Here is a 26,827-nt window from a genome sequence, read left to right as displayed (position 1 = left end):
GAAATGTGCCACTTTATGTAACGACCGATTTGGTGTGGTCGCGTCGTTTCCTTGTGATTTTCTTTCAATCTCACCCTTCATTATTATTGAATAATTTTATTTTATCATGTACCCTATCTTTTTATACACCGTATCATAATTTTTCTTTGTAATATTGCAAGTTTATTCATCATATCCTAGGCGCGTGATACCATGAAACGACGCCAAAACGACACAATCCATCCAAACATTGTATTCATCAAACGATACAGTACAATACAATACAATACGATACAATACATTGTGAAACGATACGTAACAACCATCCAAACAAGCTGTAAGAGTGGGAAATCATTTTGGGGCAAGGAACTAGGGTGTTCTTTGTTCTTGGCCATAGGGTTGGCTTTATTGTGTTGTTGTATTTACATATTAATACGAGTTGGGAAGAAATTCCTGAAAATTAGTGTGTGCCTTTACTTTACTTTGCTGCCTAAATTATTCTAAGCCTAAAACGTCCTTAAAAATATTCCAAGTGTTGGAAGGCTTAAGTCAAAGCTGGGCTTGACTGTCACACAGTGGTGAACCTCGGGCAGTTTTCGGAGTGACATAAATCACCCCTGTGACAATTACCATGAAGGACTTACAATTGTATATGTTGATAGACCATTCTAATTAAAGCATAAGAACCCCTTAACAGTGTCGGCTCAAGGGCCAAGCAAATGAAGCAATGGCTTTAGGCCCCCAAATTTTTGGGGCCCCAATTTAGAATTAATATGTTAATTCTATGGTAATTTCCTTTAAGAAATATTAAATATCTATGGTAAAAAGATTATTAGAGATGCATAAAATAGGAAAAGAATTATTTTGTCAATGTGATAGATGATGACTAATAGTTAATTTACATTCTAATATTAATATTTTATTTTTTCTCATAATAAAACTCGTATTTTATATTCACTTTTTTCCCTCTAATTACTAAGTTGTCTATTCTCTTAAAAACAAGGGATGAATTAAAAAAAAAATATTATTTTCAAGTCCCCAAGCATTACAGCAAACAAATTAAAATAATAGAATTTTATTCTGATATCAAATTATAAGCTTCTAGAATCATATTCTACTATTCTAACTTTCTATTTTGAGCTTTATATTACACTTTAATATTTATTTTCTTATCTCATAGTAGCATATTACTTTTTATTATTTATCAGAATGCATATATGTCAACTATATAGCATTAATCATATTACCCACTATGATTTTTGTCTTTTAATAGTTTGAGGCATAATAAAGTTTGGCTTTAGGCCTCCAATGTTCTTGAGCCGCCTCTGTCCCTTAATTTCAGTTCTCTCTTTTGCATTAGCATTCTGACATTCTCTATAGGAAGTGGAGTTTGGTTGCATGCAGTCTGGTAATTAGAATTCACTTTTAGTGCTGTCAATGATGCTCGGTATTCAGGTCAAATCTCATTTAGGACCAGATGTCCTATATTCAAGAAATAGCAATTCAAGTCAAAAGAGCAACAAAAATACATATTCCAAAACAACTTTTGAGAAATATTTTCTTGTCCTAAATTAAATATGAACAAAGACTGTCATTTTATGGAGTAGTTTGCAACTTTGCATTAATAAAAATTGTAAACCGTGCAGACGTCCTTCTGTAGAACGTCTAACAATTAAGCTTTGAAAAAATGAACATTAAGGTGAATTGAATTGAATGAATATATAAGGATATAATACATTCCCCTAGAAAGGATATGAATACAAGACAATAATGGAAATAAATTAAAGAACACAACGTTGACATTTAACAACACACGCGATACAATCTCGCATCAATATTAGAGCTACATCTTACATATAGGACGGGGGAATAAATCACAAACCCTAAATCAATACAAACCAATTAATACTGTTGACTTCCTTGATGAAGAAAAATATAAACAAGAACAAACAAAAAAAGAGATGAAAAAGTCATAATACGTGCAAATGTTTTTAGGAGATGAGACGTGCGCATTAGCTCCAGATTAAGTTTTCTCATATACAAAAGGCTAGCCGATTCCTGGCTTTTTTTGTAGATATCTACATTCTAAATTTCCAAATGTAAGTTGGATACACCATTTCTTGAATCAATCAAATGCTTTGATTTCTTCAATTTGAAGTCAAAGAAGCAAATCCACCACGTTTCATCATTTGTCTAAATTCCTTATAATCAACCATTCCATCACCATCCACATCAACTTTCATGATCATTCTCTTGCAATCTTCAAGTGTTCTTCCTTGTTTCAAACCCAACGAAGACAAAACGGATCTCAATTCCTCCACCGTTATGAATCCATCGCCATTTTGATCGAACACGTTGAAAGCTTCTCGCATGTCTTCCTCTTCGTCCCTCTCGTCCATTATCGACTGATACAATGTCCCGAATTCCTCCATGTCTACGAAACCATCTCCGTTTACGTCAATCTTTTCGATCATTTGCACCAGTTCTATTTCAGGAATGTAAATTCCCAAATTCTGCAACGAATCGCTTAGCTCCTTCCTCGTAATTTTGCCATCTCCATTTCGATCAAACATATGAAAAACTCTACGTAGCTCTGCTGGATCCATTTCTTGGATAAAACGTACAGACAAAACCAAATAAATGTAACAAGAAAATAAATGAATACCCTTCTAGTTTTTTTCAGAAAGGAAACAGGAAAATTCAAGGTGATTTACAATCATAATTTACTTGAATTGAAAAAGGGAAGAGAAAGAAAAAAGGGGTTACAAGATTGTTGAGAAAATAAGGACCAATTAACTGGGGAAAAGGTTTAGAGAAGATGTTAATATACCGAGAAAGGAAGAAAATTGAAGGTGGAGAAAAGGAGGATGGTTTTGAGGATAGCCACTAATATCGTTGAATAACTGATCTAGAATTTGCTCGGATTTGTTTGAGATTTTTGCTTTAAGTTTGACGTCTAGATGAATTTAAAAATATCAGACCTCTTCTTCTAGTTATAATATTCAGTTTAAGTACTTATCATATAAAGACATTAGGAAATTAAGTTGAGGAATATTTGAGGAATGGATTCTGGTTGGCATCTTTGAAAGAGTGTAACTATGAAACTTGGATCTATATATTTTAGACGTGAGGTGACGTCTTTGATGTATTGAAAGTCAACAACAATAACTAACTACCCAATAAAATCCCACTGGTGGGATTTGGAGAGGGTAGTGTGTACGCAGGCCTTACCCCTACCCCGAAGAAGTAGAGAGGTTGTTTCCGAAAGACCCTCGGCTCAATAAGACAAAAAGAGACAATCTCAGTACCACCACAGAAATCATAGGAAAAATAGCAACAACATGAAAACCAGAAGATAGATGCAAAACAAAAGCGATAGACAGTAAGTAGACCTGGCACTGTGAGAAACGAAAGAGTAGTAAGACACAACATTGCCACTAGCTATTTTAGAAAAAACCCTACCAGACTAGTCTCACAAAGGTACGAAGTAAGGCAAGACTTGTTTACCCTAAAAATTGGAAAACAATTAAACTTATAAAGTGGTTTTAAGGACACATGATTTCACCTAATATCAATTGATAAATATAAAGATTAGTAATAGAGATTAACAACGAGATAAAGCAAACCAGTGTTAAAACATAATTCAGCCTTCGAGCTTGAGTGCCCTCGAACTGATCAGTACCAAATAATTAAGAGATAAACAAACTAATGAACAAGAATATAAGCTAGAAAGGAAGTATTGTATTGCTTTGATACGCGTGAATGTAAGGTGTCTACAAAATTATTAGAACCCTCTCTATATAGTAGAGGAATTCTATCTATGGTACAATTCTAATTACGGAAGTAAATCTCATGATTAGCCTAAACAACCACCCTTGATTTGATTTGTTCCGAATTTCTGCCATGATTTTGGACCGGTCACGGATATCTCGCTTTTCTGTTATTGCGCTTTGCTCCAAGTCTGCCCTATTTGGTCTTGATCTCTACTGGCCTCGATCTCGACAGGCACCTCGATTCTCGAACTCGGTACCTTATCCTCGTGCTCTGGTCTGATCCACTGCTAGGTTGACCTTCGATGCAACTCCCTGGTCTTGATCAAATAGTAAAATCGGTAGGCCAGGTTTTAACCGTGTAGAGATAGTCCCCTCGTTTTTTGGAGTGTAATGAGAAGAAACAAATTGAGCCTTCGACTTTGTACCTCGACTTGTCATGACGTCATCCTCGTGACATAAGCGACGGAAGTGACTGAAACGTCCCATCGGTTCAGCTCCCCAAGTCATTAGTGAGCATCAGTTGGTGGCCGGCCACCAGTGCCTTTGAACCGTCACCGTGAATCCCTTAAATAGCCCCCTTCTCTCATTGATTCAACCTTTACTTTCACTTTCTTCTAATCTCTTAAGCTTTTACATCTCTTAAGCTCTTCCTTTCTTCAAATCCTCCAGGGTTTGTTGCTAATCCCCTTTCAAACACCAAGTCCTGTCATCTCCTTTTTTTCTTTAAACTTACACAAAAATGGAAAAAATGTCAAAAAAATGTTCCTCAAAAGGGGAATGCCTCTTCATCAGAGCCAGCCAGCGATAAAACACCGGTGGAGCCGCGCTCTGAGGCGTGTGTTCCCGGGGGGTGTGAACTTACTTCCGACTTCAAGTTCGAGAAAACTTCGTCGGTTCCTGGTCGGTGCGAGCCAATGTCGAGATATATATATGCTCGATAACCGAGAGTTTCCTTTAGCAGGTAAAGAAAGATTGCAATTGGGGAGGCAAAGAGGTGGTGATTCCCGCCCCCGAAGAAGACATCACTACCCATATGGAAGGGTTTCTAAGTGTTTACACTTACCCATTTACGATGGGCCCTCTCGATCCGGTCATCGTCGATTTTTGCCATCAATATCAAGTAACCCTAGGTCAAATCCATCCCTCTTTTTGGCAGATTGTTATTCTGCTCCGATTCTTTTCAAGCAAAGCCGAAGGGATGTCTTTCACCCTCGACCATCTCATCAAGTTGTACAACCCCCATCTCTATCGAGGCCGGTTAATAAGAAATCAGTGTCGGGCTACCAAGGTATTGTTCTCGAGCATAGATGAGGACAAGGAGCGAGGATGGATGTGTCGGTTTGTTCGAGTGAAGACTTCCGACCTAATCCCGCCCGAGAAGATGCCATTTCCCGAGAAATAGAATATGAAGCGTAAGTACAATCCCACCTATTACTTCCATTTATTGTTTTGTTTCCTTTGTTTCTTCTCATCGACATCCCTTTCTATGATGTAGCGGTCTCTTGGATGTCCGGTGCAATTCCTAACCTTGAGAGCTGGGTTCGGAACCTGGCTTCGACCTCTTCGTATGTTAAGCACTCATGGCGTAATTTGTTAAGGGGCGGATGGGAGGCCAAAAATCATGGTAAGCCCATTTTCACGTATTTGATGATTTTTGCTGAAATGTTTCTTTTCATACTCACTTGATTTGCTTTCATACAGGCCTCGGACAAGAGGCTGTCATGAGGCCCCCGTCCGGGGAGGAACCCCGTGCCCCCAAACCGGTAAAGGATAAAAAGAGAAAAAGGGTCTCGACCTCCGAGGACCCAAAGCCCAAGAAAAGTAAGGCTCGTAAGCCAAAGAAAGACACTGCGTCCTGCCTAGTTCAGCGGCTAAGAGAAGAAGAAAATGAGGACGATGGCTCCCAGCTGGTGGCCCGAGTGAAGAGGAACATCGAGGCCCCAAAGGCCTCTGAGTCGGTTAAGGTTGGAGGAATTTAGCCTCGAACCGAGGGGGTCATGGAAGAGGACCCGGGCAAAGTCCCCGAGTTGATAGAGACTAAAGATGCCTCCCACTGGGATGAGTAGTCGGCTGGTATGTCCGAAGGGGCCGGCTCCGAGGCCCTTCGAAATGAAGAGAACTCCCCAAGTGATTCACTTGGAGCAATAGAAATCGAAGACTCCCCGTCGCTTCCTTCATTCTCGGAAGAGGAAGTTTGGGAGGTCAGGCCATGAAGGACCCTCGGGTGGAAGGTGCCCTCGGAGGGGAGTACCTTTTCCAAAGTTATTTTGCCGGGGTCGAAAATGTCGCAAACTTGAATGACTTGATCATACCGAGGAGCAGCTTGGGCAAATTTTCCTCGAGTTCCAAATTGACCAGCCAATTTTCAGCCTCCGTTGTTGATCCCGAGTGCAAACGGACTATTATTATTACGGTCCCAGAGGATGCACGAGTTTTTACCGCCCCCGTAGAGGTGGCCAGTTACCTTCAAGGTCTGGTCACCGAGGAAGATCAAACTCTAATGGACGAGGTGAGAGCACCATGTCTCTTCAATGAGGCCCAACAAGCTTTGAATCGGGTAATCCCTAACTTTCTTTGTTAACGCCGGTCTTCATACTTGTGTTTTTCTCTCCTTGACTAATTCTTTCCCTTCTATTTGTGTAGGCCTGGTTACTTCATCATGAGGCTTTCTTTAAGTCCCGAAGAGAGTTGAGCCGATATGAGGCTGAAATTTAAGGGCTTACCGAGGAGAAAAACTCTCTCAAGCTTCTCGGTGAGCAAAGAGAAAAAGAAATCAAAAGCCTCCGAGCTGAGCTGGCCGTGGCCCAGAAAGAACAAAGCAAACTGACCGGGCAGGTAAATAAAGTCTTAGACGCTCATGACCTAGGTTTGGGAGTGATGGCTAATGATTCGATCTCACAGGTCCAGCGGCTGTACAAAACGATCATGCAACTCCGAGGAGAGGTAGATGAGGTGAAGGCGGAGACTGCAGTGTGGAGGCAAAAGATGGATAACCTTGCCTCAGAGAAAGAGGCTGCTCGATCTCACTTATCCTCAACCGAAAGCCAACTCCAAGGCATAAAAGAGAAGAACTTGGAACAAGCCAAGTAAATTGAGGAGTTGCAGGCTCGGTTAGACACGAAGCTTGTAGTGGCGAAATCTGAGGTTGACACGGCTAAGGCCGATGCTGAGAGATCGTGTTTGTCTACCGATCTGACGTCGAGGCCGCTCAAGCTCGAGTAAAAGAAGTTGTCGATGCTGCTCAAGCTCGATCATACTGGGTTGCCGAGCATGCCAAGTGCCAGTCTCGAACAGAGACTCTTGAGGAGATTCATGCTCGTGGCTTTAACGTTGTTGTCGAGATCAATAATGCGAAAGAGCTTGAGGCTGAAGCCAAAGCGTTGCTCTCTTCTGATGATGATGATTCTGGGAGCGTGAGTGGATTCGAGAGTGGAAGAGATCCCGATGACGAGGATGTAGCTCCCGAGGAAAATTAGGCACTTAGGCTTTTTCTTTTTCGAATTTTTGTGTAGGATCCTGATCGGTCCTTGTAAATATTTTCATATATATAAAAGATCTCTTTTCTCTCTGACTTGTCTTTATTTCAGTTTCAGCCTTGTGCAAATTCTGTTTCGTCCATGTCTTGAAAGCTTTCATAAGTACGAGGTTTGGGCAATTTTATTGAAGTTGGACTATTGTAATCTTTATAATCGAGCGATGACCCTTAGGTTTTAGTTGAGTGAGGATGACTTCTCGAACTCAAAAAATGGAACGGCCCTTAGGCTCTTGAATTAGGCCGATATAGCCTCAAAAGAATGGCTCTTTTCCCTTTTTGGCTTAAATAGTTAATCATATAAAAATGTGTTATGCCTTAGCATGAAATAGGGTTGTTCGAGAGTTCGAACAATCCAGTACCCCTTTGGGTTTTTGAGGGTTGATTTTATCGAAACCCTTTACAATTTTGCGAGGGTAGCCCTTTTAACCGGCTTTGTGAAGATATTAGAAGGCCTATTTTATTACGAAATTCGAATGTCTCCGAGCCGTGTTGGTTTGGCCGTATCCTTTAACTTGGGATTTGCCTCTTGGCCTTGTTTCCCGATTACGCTTTGAACTTGTTCAAAATGTCAGTCCCCGAGTGGGGTGGTCGTGGCCTATAAAAACGAGGGTTGCCTTTTTAAGGTCTTATGATCTCGAGATTTTAGTAGTTTGATTACATTGATTTTTCATACGGTAGTCCCCAAGTGCGGGGTAAGTTGTTTGAACTTCAGTTGTGATCGGCCCTTAAGCCTGTTTCCACTACAAACCAAAAGTAAGAAATTATTAAGTTAAATTTTCTCTAAGGCATGAAATATTTGGCAAGGAAAAATACTTCTCTCAATAGATTATACATGCGTACATGTTTGCCTTTAGGGCTCGAGTAATCTACATGGGCACGGTTCGTTTACCGTTTGGCCCTTACAAAGTTTTACCTATCGAGACCTTGTTGACACGAAATACCTTCCTTGTAACAAAGTTAACATCCGAGGGTGATGCCCCCTAGTATTCGAGGTTGATTGTAAAGAAGCCTCGGATACTGTTGAATTGCTCTAAGTTAGCACGAACAATGGTCGCCTCAATAAAAACCTCGCCGGAAAAACCCACTTGGGGCAAAAATCGATCTAAGGGAAAAAGAGTGCAATGCGTGCTTTCAAACCTAAGGACTTTGTGATGAAGAATCCTCCGATGTCTTTGATTGAACACCTTCAATTGTTTAGTACAAGATGTAAATGAAAATGGGGAAGGTCATAACTTAGAAGTAATATCTTTTGAGGAGTGATACGTTCCAATTGTTTGGTAATTGTTCGTTGTCTGTCGTGCCAAGTTTGTAGGATCCCTTTCCGATGATATCAAGGACCTGATACGGTCCCTCCCAGTTCGGGCCAAGTTTTCCTTCGTTTGGGTCTCGAGTATTGAGGGTGATCTTTCTCAGAACTATGTCCCCGATCTTAAAGTGTCGAAGATTGGCTCTTCGGTTGTAATACCTTTTGATCCGCTATTTCTGTGCGGCCATTCGAACGAGGGAGGTTTCCCATCTTTTTTCTAGCAATTCGAGGCTCATATTCATAGCCTCGTGATTTGACTCTTCCATTGCATACCGAAACTTGAAGCTAGGTTCCCCAACTTTGACAGAGATCAGAGCTTCGGCACCGTAGACTAAAGAGAACGGTATTGCCCCCGTATTGGATTTTGACGTTGTTCGATACGCCAAAGGACCTCGGGCAACATTTCTCTCCATTTTTCTTTAGCCTCGTTCAATCTTTTCTTTATATTTTTGATGACGGTCTTATTTGTCGATTCGACCTACCCATTCCCACTAGGATGATACGACGTTGATAGGATCCTTTTTATTTTGTGGTCTTCGAAAAACTTTGTCACTTTGCTGCCGACGAATTGCTTCCCATTGTCGCATACGATCTCGGCAGGCATTCCGAATCGGCATATAATGTGGTCCCGAATGAAGTCTATGACTTTTTTTTCTCTAACTTTCTCTAAGGCCTGCGCTTCAACCCACTTAGAGAAATAGTTAGTCATAAATAAAATGAATTTAGCTTTACCTGGGGCAGATGGTAGAGGGCCGACGATATCCATCCCCCATTTCATAAACGGCCATGGGGATAAGACTGAGTGGAGTTGCTCCCCGGGCTGGTGGATCATCGGCGCATACCTTTGACATTTGTCACACTTTCGAACAAATCCTTTAGTGTCTTTTTCTATATCGGCCCAATAGTATCCTACTCTGGTGACTTTGTGAACTAATGACTCAGTACTGGACTGATTTCTGCAAGTGCCCTCGCGAATTTCCCGTAGAACGTAAACGGTGTCTCCTGGTCCCAAACACTTTGAAATGGTCCATCGAACGTTCTCCTATACAGTGTTCCATCCTCGACCAATGTGAATCGTGCAGCCTTCGTGCGTAGAGTCCTTGATTTTTAGGATCCGATGGTAGCTTCTCGTTCTTTAGGTATTCGATGTACTTATTCCTCCAATCCCAGGTTAGACTTATGGAGTTTATTTTGGCATGTCCTTCTTCGATTACCGACCTCGAAAGTTGTACGACAGTCCCCGAGCTAAGTTTATCATCTTCGATCGACGACCCCAAATTTGCAAGGGCATCGGCCTCGCTATTTTGTTCTCAAGGTACGTGCTGCGAGGTCCATTCTTTAAATAGATGTAGAGACACTTGTAGTTTGTCCAAGTACCTTTGCATTCGATCTTCTCGAACCTCGAAAGTTCTATTGATTTGATTTACCACAAGTTGGGAGTCTCACTTGGCCTCGATGACCTCCGTCTCCAAGCTCTTAGCTAGTTCGAGACCTGCAATCATGGCTTGATACTCGGCCTCATTGTTAGTTAATTTTGAAGTTTTGATAGACTGTCTAATTGTATTACCTGTGGGTGGCTTCAAAACGATGCCTAGCCCAGACCCCTTCCGTTCGAAGCGCCGTCTGTGAAGAGGATCCACACCCCCGATGATGTACCCGATTTTAATAATAGTTCCTTTTTGACCTCAGGTGCGAGGGGTGGCGTGAAGTCGGCCACGAAGTCCGCCAAGATTTGAGACTTGATGGCCGTTCGGGGTTGATACTCGATATCATACCCGCTGATCTCGACGGACCATTTGGCCAATCGAACTAAGAGTTCAGGCTTGTGCAAAATGTTGCGGAGGGGGTAGGTGTGTTACAACACAAATTGGGTGACATTGAAAATATGGTTTTAATTTCCTAGAGGCGCTTATTAAAGCAAGCGCTAACTTTTCTAGGTGTAGGTATCGGGTCTCGGCTTCACCTAGGGTCCAACTAACTTAATAAACAGGAAATTGCGTATCTTGCTCTTCTCGAACTAAGACCCCACTTACCACTATCTCCGAGACTGCTAAGTATAAGTAAAGTTGCTCGTCCGCCTTTGCGGTGTGAAGCAATGGCGGGCTCGACAGGTATCATTTGAGTTCCTCCAAGGCCTATTGAGATTCCAGGGTCCATGCGATACCGCTCTTTTTCTTAAGTAGTAAGAAGAACCAGGGCGGCTATGCGTCCTGTTAACCTTTGTACAGCCTTGACATTATCAATAACTGTGATGTCTTTGATTGCCTTGATTTTATCGGGGTTGATTTCGATTCCCCGATTTGATACCATAAAGCCGAGGAACTTGTCCGAACCGACCCCGAATGCACATTTCTCCGGGTTGAGCTTCATGTTATGTTTTCTCAGTATGTCGAAGGTCTCCTTTAAATGTTTCAAATGGTCCTCTACTCGCAGAGACTTAACTAGCATATCATCAATATAAACCTCCATTGATTTACCTATTTGTTCTTCGAACATTTGATTTACTGGGCATTGATAAGTAGCACCAGCATTTTTTAGTCCAAACGGCATTACATTATAGAAATAGGTGCCGTATTTAGTGATAAACGAAGTCTTTTCCTGATCCTCCGAGTTCATTTGTATTTGATTGTATCCGGGGTAGGCATCGAGAAAACTAAGGATCTCGTGGCCGGCCGTGGCATCAATCATGTGATCGATATTCGGCAAAGGAAAAAAATCTTTAGGGCATGCCTTGTTTAAATCCTTATAGTCTACGCATATTCTAAGTTTGTTTCCCTTTTTAGGGACTACAATTATGTCTACTAACCATTCAGGATATTTTACCTCTCGAATGGATCCTATATTGAGAAGTTTTGTTATCTCGTCCTTAACGAATGCATGTTTTACCTCGGGCCGAGGTCTTCTCTTTTGTTTCACTGGGTGGAACTTCGGATCCAAGATCAGTCGATGCGTAATGATCTCCGGTGAGATCCCTGTCATATCTAAGTGGGACCAAGCAAAACAAACCATGTTATTTAAAAGGAATTGAACGAGTTTTTTCCTGAGCTCCGGAGTTAACCCCGTGCCCAGGTATACCTTTCGATCGGGAAGATGCTCGATCAGTATGATTTGTTCCAGCTCTTTGACCGTTGACTTCGTTGCATCGGAATCATCGGGGATTATGAAGGTTCGAGGTATCATATAATCATCATCCTCGAAAGTTTCCTGCTCCTCCGATCGGGCTGAGGCCGGTGACTGTGGTTCCTATTTGACTTCTTGCTTTCCCTTCAACTCCGATCCCTTTACTGATGAAAGCGCCAATACTGTTACTACCTAATCGATTGCAAACATTTCTTTGGCAGCGGATTATTCATCTTACACCGTTTTGATTTCTTCAGATGTTGGGAACTTCACGACTTGATGAAGCGTCGGGGGTACTGCCCTCATGTTATGGATCCAAGGCCTCACGAGTAACGCCTTGTACCTCATATCGCCTTCGATCACATGGAATTTTGTTTCTTGAATGGTCCCGGCCACGTTTACTGGGAAAATGATTTCCCCTTTGGTGGTTTCACTTGCCATGTAGAAGTCGTTAAGTACCCAAACTGCAGGCACGATTTAATCTTGGAGGCCGAGTTGCTCTACGACCCTTGATGGAATAATATTTTCCAAGCTACCTGGATCGATCAACACACTTCTAACTTAAATTTTATTCATAAGGATAGATATTACTAGTGCGTCGTTGTGAGGTTGTTCGATCCCTTCTGCATCCTCGTCGTTGAAAGACAAGGTTTCTTCTGGTAAGTAGTCCCGAGTTTGCTTCTCCCTCGTGATTGTCACCTTGGTGCATTTAAATACCGGTCCTTGAGGAATATCGACCCCACCAACGATCATGTGAATTACGTTGTGGCTCTTCCTACTCGTTCTGTCTGTTTGAATCTCTATTTTTGAAGTGGTTCTTGGCTCGATCACATAAAAATTCTCGAAGGTGACCCTCGTTGAATAAACGAGCTACCTCCTCCCTTAACTGTCTGCAGTCTTCATTTTTGTGACCATGGATACCATGGTATTTTCACATTTGATTAGGGTTCCTTTGAGTTGGGTCGGTCTGTAGGGGCCTGGGCCATCTGGTATCTTTGATCTGTCCAATGGCTGATACAATACTTGACGCATCAATGCTGAAGTTGTATTCTGATAGACACGGTGCTTCCGTTGGCTCGACATGTTTATCAAAGCCATATTTTACTCATGAACCCTCGGGATCTCTGTCCTCGATCATCCTTCGATCATTTCGAGCGGGGTTACGTCCTGGGCCACTATTTCTACGATATGCGTTGTATGGTTGGTACCTATCTCTGTTCGATCGGGGTTCTCTGTCGATGTCCCTTTCAATTCTACCGACGAGCCTATTCGGGTAAACGGAACCGGAAGGAGTTCCCAATTGATCATCCTCGACCCTAATCTTTGACTGATATCGATTATGTATATCGGCCTAGGTTACAGTTGGATATTTAATTAAATTCTACTTTAATTATCATGACGCTATCGATCGCTCGTTCAAACCTTGAGTAAAAGCTTGAACAAACCAATCGTCTGTGACCGGGTGTAGGTCCATGCGTTCCATCTGGAACCAAGAACAACCCTTAGCTTTTCGTTGTCCTTTTGTCTTACTTTGAAGAGGTCTGACTTCCTAGTCGCAACCTTTATTGCTCCAGCATGTGCCTTTACGAACGAGTCTGCAAGCATGGCGAAGGAATCGATGGAATTGGGTGGCAAATTGTGGTACCATATCATCGCCCCTTTCGATAAAGTCTCTCCAAACTTTTTCAATAGAATAGATTCGATCTCATCATCTTCCAAGTCATTCCCCTTTATTGTGTATGTATAAGAAGTAACATGCTCATTAGGGTCAGTGGTTCCATTGTATTTGGGAATTTCTGCCATGGGGAATTTTTTTCGGGATGGACTTCGGAGCCGCACTTGGAGGGAAAGGATTCTGCACGAAGTTCTTCGAATCCCAACCCTTTAGAATCGGTGGCCGCCCCGGTATTTGATCGACTCGGGAGTTGTATGTTTCTACCTTTTTATCATTTTCCTCGATTTTCTTTTCTCCTGATTCAATCCGTTTAGTGATCTCCTCGAGCATCTTTATAATGGCGGGGTCAGTACCCGATTCTATGTCGTTCGATTTCTCCGGTACAGGTTTGGCTCTATGAATAATTTCTTGTGATGTCTCGAGCTCAATCCTTCTTAGTGCTCGATTCTAATTTTGGAGTTGCACTATCGCAGCTTGTTGAGTCTGTAACATTTTGAATATCATTCGAAGGCTAATTCCACCTTCTTCACCGCTTTGTGCATTCTGATTGGCTTCTCGGGCATCTCTACGGATGCTATTTCAAAGTCGACGTCCAAATTCTCATTAATGGCAATATAGGAGCTGACATCGAGTGGGTCTATGGCCAGTGGTCCATCGGGGTTGACTGGAGGTACCCCATTTCCCGGGGCGACTACGTGTTCGCTCTTGCCATGAAACCAAGGTCGTTATCTGCATGAGTGGGTGCTACTTGAAAGTTTGACATGTTGATTCCTCAAATCAAAGACGCTTACGAGAACAACTGTAAAGCAGTGTGTGGTATGGGAATTAATACTAGGCAATCACTATTATCTTTAGCCCCACGGTGGGCGCCAAACTGTTTACTCTAAAAATTGAATAACAATTAAACTTATAAAGTATTTTAAAGACATGTGATTTCACCTAATATCAATTGATAAATGTAAAGATTAGTAGTAGAGATTACAACGAGATAAAGCAAACAAGTATTAAAATGTAATTCAGCCTTCGAGCTTGAGTGCCCTCGAACTGATCAGTACCAAATAATTAAGAGATAAGCAAATCGATGAACAATAAAATAAGCTAGAAAGGAAGTATTGTATTGCTTTGATATACGTGAATGTAAGGTGTCTACAAAATGGTTAGAACCCTCTTTATATAGTAGAGGAATCCTATCTATGGTACAATTCTAATGACGGAAGTAAATCCCATGATTAGCCTAAACAATCGCCCTTAATTTGATATGTTCTGGGATTTCCGCCATGATCTTCGACCGGTCACGGATATCTCGCTTTTCTGTTATTGCGCTTTGATCGAAGTCTACCCTATTTGGTCTCGATCGCTACTGGCCTCGATCTCGACAGGCACCTCGATTCTCGAATTCGGTACCTTGTCCTCGTGCTCTGGTCTGATCCACTATGAGGCCGACTTTCGATATAACTCCCTGGTCTCGATCAAATAGTAAAATCGGGTAAGCCCGGGTTTTACCGTATACAAGACTGAACTACCTCCTAACCTACAACCCTAATACTCGACCTCAACAGCTTCCTATCAAGGTCCATGTCCTCGGAAATGTGAAGCCTCGCATGTCTTTCCTGATCACCTCTCCTCAATACTTCTTAGGCCGCCCTCTACCTCTTCTCGTGCCCTCCACAGCCAGCCGCTCACACCTCCTTACCGGAGCATCTGGGATTATTCTCTGTACATGCCCGAACCATCTAAGCCTCGCTTCCCGCATCTTATCATCAATGGGAGCCACGCACACCTTCTCCCGAATATCTTCATTCCTAATCTTATCCATCCTAGTATATCCACACATCTACCTCAACATCCTCATTTCTACTACTTTCATCTTCTGGATATGTGAGTTCTTAACAGGATAACACTTACCCCCGTACATCATGGCCGGTCTAACCACCGCTTTATAGAACTTATCTTTGAGTATCGGTGGCACTCTCTTGTCACACAAGACTCTAGATGTTAACCTCTACTTCATCTATCCCACCTTAATACGGTGTGTGACATCCTCGTCGATCGCCCCTCCCCCCTGGATAACCGACTCAAGGTACTTGAAGCTACCTCTACTTCGGGTGACCTGTGATTCAAGCCTCACATCCGCACCCACTTCCCTCTGCTCAGCGCAAAACTTGCACTCCAAGTATTCTGTCTTCGTCCTGCTCAACCTGAAACCCTTAGACTCAAGAGCATGTCTCCAAACCTCCAGTCTCTCGTTAACACCGGCTCGAAACTTTATTTTAACATTAATTTGACTTGAAAAAAATAATGTCGATTATTTGAAAGAATAAAATTCATTATTTACTTGATCTATTTCTCAAACAGATTTTTTAAATATAGTAATTATAATAATTCAAATATTAAACTCCATTTTTTGCAAATACAGTTAATCAAAAAAAATTGGACCTTCATGTCTTGTTGGAATTTTACTGCCATGGTTGGGGGTAGATGTTATGCAATACTTGACGGATAGCTCAAAGGCAGAAAAATGAGCAACGGCCAAATATGTCTCGACTGGACTTAGCATGACTGCTTTGTTGTAAGATTTACGGTATGATAGGTTAAATATTGAGAAATATCTGTTCTTGTCAACTAATCTTAATTGTTCAAACTGATAAGTTTCTTCAACAACTAATAACATGTTTTGGCCAAGCTTTTGAAAGACAAAAATCACTTCTTTTAGGATTTGAGGTGTTTGGGCGATATTGTTTATTCGAAAAACGGTACAGTTGAATTTATTACGTGGTTAATAGACAAGCGAACTGATTTGATCTAAAAATGATTAAAAAAAAAAGCTAGACTGAAAATAAGAATTAGCGACTAAAACCAAAGGAGATGACAAGCCTGGCTCCAGGAACAATGCTTCCAAGGACAAAAGTAAGAACAAAAAGCGAGTAAGTTATTTAATTTAGCTTAAGAATAGAATGTAGCATAATATTTGCCTAGAATTTTGTGTCCTTATAATGACCGTTGAGCCTACTATTTATTGCTAGATCTAGGGAAACAAGATCCTAGGATCGAACCCCTCTTAAATGACAAGGAAGGGGGTCATTGGTGAACATGTAACGATATACTATGAATGCAAATATTCTCTGAAATGGCTGCTCATTTAATGCCAGGAAATATTCTTCATTAAATGCTTTCCGATAGCAAACATTCGATCTGCTCACGTTGATTGTGCTCCCTTCGGATCTATCCGATACCAATGGAAGTTGTTATTCCCGATACTGGTTGTTACTCGATTTATCTTCCACCTGTCTTCGGTTCCACATGACGTACTACCATTCGATCATTTAATATATGCCAATTTTACCTTATATAGATAGCCCCCTGCTTTCCGGTGGCACATCTTTTTATCATCGGGAAGTTGGTGAAGATTTCTTTCTTGGAGGAAAATCTTCTGAAACCTTCGAAACAATCTATGACGCTTGCTAGGACGTGTCTTCTTGCATTAAAAACCCCGAACACGTGTTGCACCATGATTCAACAAAATTTTTGCCGGTTCTCGAGGTAATCATGACTACGATTTTGCCGTCTATATCTATACTTATACTCATCATCTTACCTCTTTCACTTCAAAAATTTCCATATGTTTCGTACCTTCTTTGCACTTAACCTTCCTCTGCTTTCATTTCTTTCTGATTTTCTTCAAGAAACTCCGTCATCTTCTTACTATTATGGCTACTTTTACTGAATCTTTTGAGAACCCTAGTTTTCTCTTCGGTGGAGGCCCAAAGAGAAGCAATTAAAGAGGTTGATGTCGATGTTCATCCTCCCACAGTAGGCATCATCATACCCAAATACTTTAGCACCGCTAATGACTTCCAAGAAAAGTTTCCCTTTGTGCATCCACGGGCTTGGGCTGTTAGCAGGTATCCTTCTTTTATTCGTCCTTCCACTATCCCTACTGTGAAGAAGGACTGTAACTGCCCATACCTTAACATCATTGCTCTTGACCTGGTAGAGCGGGTTACCTTCACCAAGAAGAGTTTTACATATGTTTATACGTACCCCTTCACTTGGGGCCTGTTTTCTTTGAGCGGGGGACTTGACCCCGTGATCTTAGAGTTATGCCACTGGTACCAGGTCTGCTTGGCACAAGTAGTCCCTTCTGTGTGGCGGACGGTGTCTTGTCTATGCTTGTTGTGCATGGAGACGGGGAAAACCCTAATCCTAGCACATATGATGAACCTCTACTCCCCAAAATTTTTTTCAAGGGGAGTAATAAATTCTAGTAAACATGGCCACCACACCCTTCTTACTAGTGTGGATGATGACAATGATTGTGGATGGATGGAGAGGTTTGTCATCATTGCTACTAGGGATATAATCCCGGCCACAACTCCATCCTTTCCTGAATCATGGAGCCGTTCACGTAAGTTTGTGATTTATTCATCTCTTTCACTCATAAAAAGACTGCTTTCCATCAAGATTGACCTCTTGATTTCAGCTGTTTGGTGGACACCACCAAGGGTTGAAGGCCTGGACTAATGGTTCAGAAGATTCTGGATATTACTAAGCTAGAAACCCGCCGGTGGAAGGAGATGGCCCTCAAATATGGATGGAAGGACAAGAACCACTCTGTATGTACATAAGTAAGATGCTCCCACTCGGTGCGGTGCCCTCGGGGCTATTTCTGGTAGGGACACTTCCTCTTAGAGTCCCCAGCCAGAGATTAAGCGACCAAAAAGGCGGCGCTCTTCCTCGGCTGGTGATAAATAAGAAAGTAAAGAAGGTCACACCTGATTCGGCCGTGACCGTAGTGGTCATTGAAGATGACGGGGAAGCTAGTGATGAAGAGGCTTACCTTCAATGGAGACAACAATCTTCATCAGCTCAATTGAATGCTCGACCGGGAGAGCTTTTACAACTGACCGATGAAGAGGCCCAAGCACTGCAGGGCGAAATGGATCTGGTAGATAATGCCAACTCTTGTTGTCCTATCTCCGTTCATGTTCCTAGTCCAAGGAGTTCGGGACCCGGTCCTCTTCTGTCTTTGATTAATGAGCAACCAATAATTAGCATTGCTCATGTTACAGTTGCTTCTCAACTTACAACACCAACAACTTCACGCCCCTTTACACCAGATGCTCCTACGCCACCAGCATCCGTTGCATCTTCTCTAACGGCCACAGATGCCCGAGAGGAGGGTGCTTCTCCTCCCCAGTCCCCTGACCAAAGGAATTTGGGGCACAATTACTCACTCCTTTCTCTAGATCCCCGAGGAAGGAGGAGTGTCACTCTCTTGGTTTCGAAAGGCTGTCATCTGCTATCCAGGCCGGTGGAGCTTGCCAACTACATGAAGCCAAGAAGAAAATACATTCCCTTTCAGGCGAGTGCATGTTGAATAATTCCACGCACAATGCGGAAGCGGTACCGTACTTTTTCTCTTACTACTTGTTCTTTACTTGTCTGTTATTTTTTACTTTGATATACATTTTGCAGGCCAACTTCCTTGCCTCTGTAGGCCTTGAGATATTGATCCTTGACAAAGAAGGACTCATGTCCGAATGGGATTAGCTGTTGGCTGAAAGGAATCAACTTGTTGCGCACCTCCGGTGCTAGAGGCAAAGGCTGCTAAAGCGACCGAGCTTGAGGCTCGGTTGCAGTAGAGTGAGCAGGAAGTGATGGACCATAGCCAAGAAACCACTTAACTACATTCACAACTTCAAGATGCTAAGGCTAGGTAGGTTGAGCTTCAAGATGCTACTCTTGTTGTTGCCAAGCGTGAGTCTGCCTCTGTTGAGCAAGTGAATAATTTGGAGGCAGCCTTGAGCTCCCAAATCGAAGAGGTTGTTGCTGCCGAGGAGAAGCGGGCTCGAATGGAAGAGAGGTTTAAGAAGATCATGGATCAATCACATATCTACAATCCATGATCTTGACCTTAGTCTTGGTGCCACAAGATCTGGGTTGGATGGTCTCCAGGCCGAGGTTGACAAGCTTAAGTCAAAACTCCACTTCCAAGAGGATTCTCTCATCTTTTCCACGAAGTACGATATGTATCATATGAGGAGAAAAACCTTGGAGGAGGCCAAAGCGGGAATCGTTGATATTGATGATGAAATTGCCAAGGCCCGAGCACTGGAGTTAACTGCTCGAGAACGTCTCCCGGCTAATCTTGACGCAACTGATTCTTCAAGTACTAATTTTTAGTAATTGGGAACCGTGGAGGAACTTGAAGAGAACGATGATGAAGGCCCAGGTCCCACTCCGGCGGCTGATCCGCCCACTTCTCCCTGGGTGTCGTAGATGCCTCTCCCCCCCCCCCCCCAAGTTGTGGTGGCGATAATATTTAGATTTTTCCTTTTTTATTTTGTTGTTTTCCCTTTGTACTTTTGTACTTATGCCATTTGGCATGTTGATAGTTAAAGAAGACTTTTATTTAAGTATTGCGCAAAGTTTATTCTTTTTGCGTCGAATTAGATAACGATTCGGGTGTATTTTCGCCCGATAGCCTTTGGGTTCCGGGCATAAACTCTTCTGGAACCAAACCTTTACTATGAGGGTTTCATAAGAGAGGGCCCTCTTATATTTACGGGGCTCTTGAAGAGGACGTCTCTTGTTCACTCCGGCACAAGCATTTGAAGTTCTCTGCTAACTTTCAAATGATAAAATTAACTCATCGTTTGGACAAGAAACAAGATAAAAACAAAAGGACTTTATTTTATTCCTTCCATCTTTAAAAGTACATATGCATTCGATTGCTAAAGAAAAAGAAATTGCCAATACATGTGCCTAACTTGTACAACTTGTTTCTACGGGGCTGGCCATGTCGTCCCTGATGTCGATGAGACATTATTGCTCTCGGGTCTTGTAGTCCTGTTTTTCGTGGCATCCTCACTACTATATCCAATATTATTCCCCTTCCCCCTGTGTTAGAATGCGAAGTATGCAAATTGGAACACTGGAGGTCTTGTTTTCTAGGTTAAAACACTTGTGAACGGTTGAATAGATTTTAGTTTGATGGTAAGCTTTACTTCCCATTAGGAACTTGGCACCGAGCCAAACACAATTTAACCATCTCGTAGTGGTCTGTTATTTCAATGCCTTGTCATTTAAAGGTCTTAACTTTGATGATGACTTTTCTTTCGTAGTATGCTTTTCGTTGCTGTCTCATTAAAAACCTTGCCAGAAAAACCCCGATTGGGACAAAAATTGGTCGAGAGAAAAAGAGTGCGGCACATACTTTTAGTATAGGCATGATCCATCAGCAATAATACCTTTTGAGGTGAGTCACTTTCCAATTGCTAGACAATTTAACTACATCTTGATTCTCTAGCTCGTATGAACCTTTACCGGTGACAGCTAAAACTCGGTAGGGGCCTTCCCACGTCGGACCCAACTTCCCAGCATCAATTTCCCGAGTGTTCTGAGTCACTTTCCGTAAAACCAAGTCTGATACTTTAAAGTTGCGGAGATTGGCCCTTTGGTTATAGTATCTTTCCATCCTTTGCTTCTGAGCCACCATCCTTGCGTGTGCCAAGTCCCTACGTTCATCGAGTAGTTCCAGCATTACCAGAAATGCCTTATTATTTGCTTCTTCATCTGTTCAGGAGAACCGTAAGGTTGGTTCTCGTACTTCCACTAGGATCAAAGCTTCTGCACCATATACAAGAGAGAAATGTGTATCTCCCGTGCTTGATTTTGTCGTCGTCCAGTACGCCCATAATACGCACAGTAATTCTTTGGGCCACTTGCCTTTAGCCACTTTTAACCTCTTTTTGAGGTTTTGGATAATCACCTAATTGGTCGATTCCGCCTGCCCATTAGGGCTCGGATGGTATGGTGAGGATGTAATCTTTTTGATTTTCTTGTCTATTAGATAGTTATGTGTAAATAGTCCTAGTCCCGCATATAGTAGGAGTAGAATATGTCCTAGTCCCACATGTAGCAGGAGTAGAATATGTTCTAGTTACATATGCAGTAGGAATAGAATATGTATTATATATAGGGCTCATTATATCATTATTAAATATATTTTTCTCCCGTGCATTCTCACATGGTATCAGAGCTTTAGTGAGAAAATTATCGTTGTGCGTCATTCCAGCGACATCCGGGAAGAAAGATCTCACCGTCGTGCAATTTTCCGGCAACTTCGTCTTGTTCTTAGGGTTCATCACTGCTATAGTAGTATTGTGCATATACCACTACCAGCATCAGATCTGAAACCCTTGTGCGACCAAACCCCAGAAATTTCAGTCCCATCTGAACGGAAAAGTGAGTCACCATGTGTCTTTCCGGTTGATGGCTCAAGATTGATTTGCGTTATGTCCTCATCAGTAAGTGTTGTGCGGAAACCAACACTACATCTTGTTCAGAAAAGTCAGGCAACAAAATCTTAGTCAATCGCTCCAGCAGAAAGTCACCCGCGCGCCTCCACGCACCGCTAGAACTAGGGTTCCGGCGAGCTACAATAACTTTCAGCGCGTGTTCCTGCCATTTTTTGACAAAACTTATTCAGGAAAAATTACTCGTCCAGTGATTCCGAGCCTACCCATATAAATTACATCAAATTCTGACAACTTTATTTTTTCCGGCGTGAACAGTGCACTTTCTAACGTGAACACTGATTTCCCGGTGTGAACAGTAGTTCCTAGAAAAGCTTCTGTTTTCTGGTGGTGTTTTACAACCTAATTTGCAGTGTGGAATTCAGCTTAGTCTCGCTATTTTCAAAATTTTCCAACAACTTTTCGGTCAACTTCTATTTATCAGCAACTACTTGGTTTTGTTGCTCAGCGGGAGTCTAGTGGCCTTGTATGTCGAATGATCAGCTTGCAGGTATTTTCACCAAGTCCCTCACTGGTCCTCGTATTAGTTACATATGTAACAGCTCGGTACATATGATCTGTATGCACCGGCTTGAGGGGGTATTAGATAGTTATGTGTAAATAGTCCTAGTCCCACATATAGTTGGAGTAGAATATGACCTAGTCCCAGTTGTAGTAGGAGTAGAATATGTCTTAGTTCCATATGTAGTAGGAATAGAATATGTATTATATATAGGGCTCATTGTATCATTATTAAAATAGATTTTACTCCCGTACGTTCTCACAAAGTCTTCAAGAAATTTTGTGACTTTGGACTCTATGAACTGTAGTCCATAATCACTAGAAATCTCCTTCGGTATTCCAAACCGGAAAATTATGTATTCCCATAGGAAGTTGATCACTTCGCGCTCACCTATATTTTGGTAAGGACCTGCTTCAATCCATTCAGTGAAGTAATCGGTTAAAATTAAACGGAATCTTACCCTTTGGGGACCCGGTGGTAGCGGCCCAACTATATCCATCCCCCATTTCATGAATGGCCACGGGGATAGTACCGAATGCAAGAGTTCCACCGGTTGGTGCACCAACTATGCATGGCGCTGACATTTGTCGCATTTTTGAATGAACGCCTTTGTGTCTTGCTCCATCTGAGGCTAGTAGTATCTTGTCTTAACCAGCTTTAACACCAACAAATTTGCATCGGAATGGTTCCCGCAAATTCCTTCATGGACCTCTCTCATCACGTAGTCTGCCTTCGAGGTACCCAAACATCGGGCCAGCGGGCCTTGGAATGATCTCCTACATAATTGTGCACCCATGAGGCTATAGCGAGCCACTTTGGTGCGTGGTGAACGGGATGCCTTCGGGTCTTCGGGCAACTTTCCATGCTGAAGTAATCGATGAACTCATTCCACCAGTCCCAGACCAGGTTTGTTTTATTCACTTCAAATAGCCGTCCACATCCAGTACCGAATGCATAAGTTGAACGATAATAATGGAGTCACGTCCTTTCATTTTTATGGACGATCCCTAATGGCCAATGCATTTGCTTCTACGTTCTCTACTCCCGGGATGTGTGTGATAGACCACTACCTGAATCGTGACTTCAATCACGTATTGTTGCATGCATTCCTCTTTCGCATCGAAAATCCCGTACACTTGGTTTACTACCAGTTGGGAATCATATTTAATTTCTATGACCTCAGATCCAAGTCCTCGGCCAATTCGAGTCATGGAACCAAAGCCTTATACTCTACTTCATTGTTAGGTAACGGAATATTTTTATAGCCTGCCTCAGGGTTTCCCCCAAAGGCGAGATTAGGACCAACCCGAGCCCGGACCTTTTCACAGTGGAAGCTCCATCTGTGAACAAGGTCCAAACTCCTTATGTCGTTTTCGACACCAGCGTCGATTCTTTAGCATCTAGGGGCCATAACCTGAGACTGAAATCGGCCACAAAGTCGGCCAAAACTTGCGATTTTATCGCAGTCTAGGCTTGTATTCAACATCTAATTCACTAACTTCGACTGCCCATTTGGCCAATCGGCTTGACAACTCAGTCTTGTGAAAAACATTCCACAAGGGGAAGGTCGTCACAATGGCTATCGAGTGGCACTGAAAATAAGGCCTAAGCTTTCGAGAGGTGACTACGAGAGCTAAGGCCAACTTTTCGAGGTGCGGATAAAGAGTCTCCGCTCCTGATAAAATTTTATAAACATAATAGACAGGAAATTGCGTACCTTCGTCCTCCTGGACTAAAACGGCACTTACCGCTACCTTCGAGACCGCTAAGTATATTAGCAATTGTTCCCCTTCCCCGGTTTTGACAATAACGGGGGGCTTGATAATAACGTTTCAGGTCTTTCAAGGATTGCTGACATTTCAGAGTCCATTTGAAATTGTTCTTCTTCTTCGGAAGAGAGAAGAAGTGTTGACATTTTTCCGAGGATCGAGAGATGAACCTGCTTAGAGCGGCCAATCTTCTAGTTAGCCTTTGGACTTCGTTTACGCTCATAAACTGGTCCGAGATTTCCTTGATGACTTTGATCTTGTCGGTATTTACCTCGATCCCTCTTTGTGAAACCAAGAAACCCAAGGACTTACCGAGGTCGACCCGAACGCGCATTTTTTCGGGTTGAGCTTCATGTTGCGCTTCCTCAAGATATCGAAGGTTTCTTGGAGGTGCTTTAAATGATCACCTACATTCAAAGACTTGACCAACATGTCATCTATATACACTTCCATTGTTTTACCTATCTACTTTTCGAACATCTTGTTTACGAGCCTCTAATAAGTGGCTCCGACGTTTTTAAGCTCGAAGGGAATAACATTATAACAATATGTGTCGAAGTTCATTATGAATAAAGTTTTTTTTTTTGATCCTCGGGGTTCATCTTAATTTGATTGTAACCGGAATAGGCATCGACGAAACTCATTAACTCGTGTACGGTCGTTGCATCAATCACTTAATCAATGTTTGGCAATGGGAACGAGTCTTAAGGGCACGCCTTGTTCAAGTCTTTATAATCTACGCATATTCGAAACTTGTCATTCTTTTTCGGAACTACAACTACATTACCTAACCATTCGAGATACTTTACCTCCCAGATTAAACCAATGTCAATTAATTGAGTTACATCTTCCTTAACAAACATGTTTCTCACCTCGGCTATCAGGCATTTCTTTTGCCTTACCGGAGGGACGCTTGGGTCCAGGCTTAGCTTATGCACGACCACCTCTAGAGGGATACCTGTCAAATCCGAGTGCGATCATGATAAACAATCAATGTTAGCTTTAAGGTAATTAATAAATCCTGACCTGAGTTTGGGATTGAGTCCTTTTCCCAAGTGAAATTTTCTCTCCAAGAATTCCTCAAACAAAGCTACTTGTTCGAGTTCTTTTGCCGTGGATTTGGTCGCGATTGTCTCTTCCGGTACTTGAAAGTATCTAGGTACCTGGTGGGATTCCGACGACTCCTCGCCCTTGTTATCTTCACTTGGAACGGGAGCAGGCGCGGTTCCTGTAATTGCTATTTGTTGGGCTCCTTCCCTTTACTACTGGAAATCAACACTGCATTCATTTCTCTTATTGCCGATTGATCTCCTATTATCTGTTTGATTCCCTCTAGGGTCGAGAATTTAAACAGTTGGCGATAGATTGATGGCACGACCTTCATCTCATGTAACCGTCTACCGAGAATTATATTTTATCCCATGTAACCGTCCACCACTTCAAATAAGGTGGTCTTCGGAACCCCTTCGACGTTCGTGGGTAGCAGGTTCTCTCCACGGGTTATCACACTCGCCAAGTTGAACCCGGCGAGGAGCTTTGTTGCCGGAATGATACTTCTAGTTAATTTGGCGTGTTCCAGCACTCTCCATTGAATGATGTTGGCTGAGCTTCCTGGGTCAACCAAAACACGTTTAATCTTGAAATCTAAAACATTAAGAGAAATTACCATGGTATCGTTATGCGGCAGAAGAAGTCCGTCGGCATCTTCCTCCGTGAAGGTGATGTCGTCTTTGGCGACTTCCCGGAGTCTCTTGATGTAGGTCAGCGATACTTTTGTCTTCTTAGTCGCTAAGAAGGTTACATCATTGATTTTATTCCATCCGAAAATCATGTTAATAGTCAACCGAGGAGGGTCTTCCCCTATATTCGAGGGTTCTGCGTTGTCCCGGTTGCGACTGTAATTGTTCTTGGCTCGATCTCTCAAGAACTCCATGAGATGGCCGTTCTTTATCAGCGTTGCCACCTCCTCGCGCTGCCACGACCCAATTTCCATACCCGGTCGTGATGGCGCCTCTCGTGAAGACAAGGCTAGCCAACTAACCCAATGCGTTTCTTTAACAATTTTTAACATAAATGTATAGATAAATATAGCTTAACGACAATAATAACCAGTATGTACAACCCAACACAACCCGACCGGGGTGTCACAAGTCACGAACATATAAAGAAACCTGAACACAACTACAGGGCCAATAATAATATATAAGGAAAAATCCTGGAAATCAAAAGACAACATCCGGTGCCGCGAACGCTGGTGGTCACCTTACTCAGCTACAATATCCATACCTTCAATCAGCTAATAACCCGCTACCGGGTGAACAATACCTGCAACTGCACGCGAGGTGCAGGGAGTAAAGTGAGTACTTCCAACTCAGTGGTAATACGAGTAAATAATAACTGAGAGGCAAGAAATCACATAAGAGCACTCCATCATGCTATATAGGACAGTACCACTCTTTGAGAAAAACAGTAAAACCGTGAAAAATCCTTTTACAAAATATCTGGCTCAGTTTAAAAACCTCTTTTGAAAATATCCTTTTGCAACAGTCAAGCAAATGAATGCGTATTCAGATAATGCAAGTCCGCACATAAGTCAGCCCCTCGGGCACAACACTCCACTAACAATTAACACCAGGGCGTCTGGAAAACAGTGCAAGAAGTAGCATGAATGCCAATGATATGAGAGCGCTAAATGTCATGACACGTAGTACAAACAGGAACCAATGCATGAATGCAATGCAATGCATATGACCGTTGCGGCGCGCAGCCCGATCCATTTGGGTACCCGCGCTCACTGTGGGGTTTCAGACTCCGGAGGGGCTCCTACAGCCCAAGCGCAATATCATCATA

At 42.4% G+C, this 26,827-nt stretch overlaps 2 protein-coding genes across 2 annotated transcripts; both read right to left on the bottom strand.

The window, feature by feature from the left end:
• Window positions 1–1,733: 1,733 nt before the first annotated feature.
• LOC109212381 (calmodulin-like protein 3) lies at window positions 1,734–2,984 on the bottom strand. The gene has a single exon (XM_019376021.1). The coding sequence runs from the start codon at window positions 2,583–2,585 to the stop codon at window positions 2,127–2,129; it is 459 nt and encodes a 152-aa protein (XP_019231566.1). The 5' UTR covers window positions 2,586–2,984; the 3' UTR covers window positions 1,734–2,126.
• A 22,407-nt stretch (window positions 2,985–25,391) lies between these two features.
• Window positions 25,392–25,970, bottom strand: LOC109212378. The gene has a single exon (XM_019376019.1). It carries the CDS (start codon window positions 25,968–25,970, stop codon window positions 25,392–25,394), a length of 579 nt encoding a protein of 192 aa, XP_019231564.1.
• Window positions 25,971–26,827: the final 857 nt, after the last annotated feature.

Source organism: Nicotiana attenuata, unplaced genomic scaffold, assembly GCF_001879085.1.
Source record: "Nicotiana attenuata strain UT unplaced genomic scaffold, NIATTr2, whole genome shotgun sequence".
Lineage (NCBI taxonomy): Eukaryota > Viridiplantae > Streptophyta > Magnoliopsida > Solanales > Solanaceae > Nicotiana > Nicotiana attenuata.
The sequence above is the reverse complement of the archived record's forward strand: the minus strand, read 5'-3'. Positions and strand labels throughout refer to the sequence as shown.

What these genes read in the sequence shown, in the direction of transcription:
- LOC109212378 (XM_019376019.1), bottom strand. Translation starts at nt 25,970, where the DNA reads ATGGAAATTGGGTCGTGGCAGCGCGAGGAGGTGGCAACGCTGATAAAG.
- LOC109212381 (XM_019376021.1), bottom strand. Translation starts at nt 2,585, where the DNA reads ATGGATCCAGCAGAGCTACGTAGAGTTTTTCATATGTTTGATCGAAAT.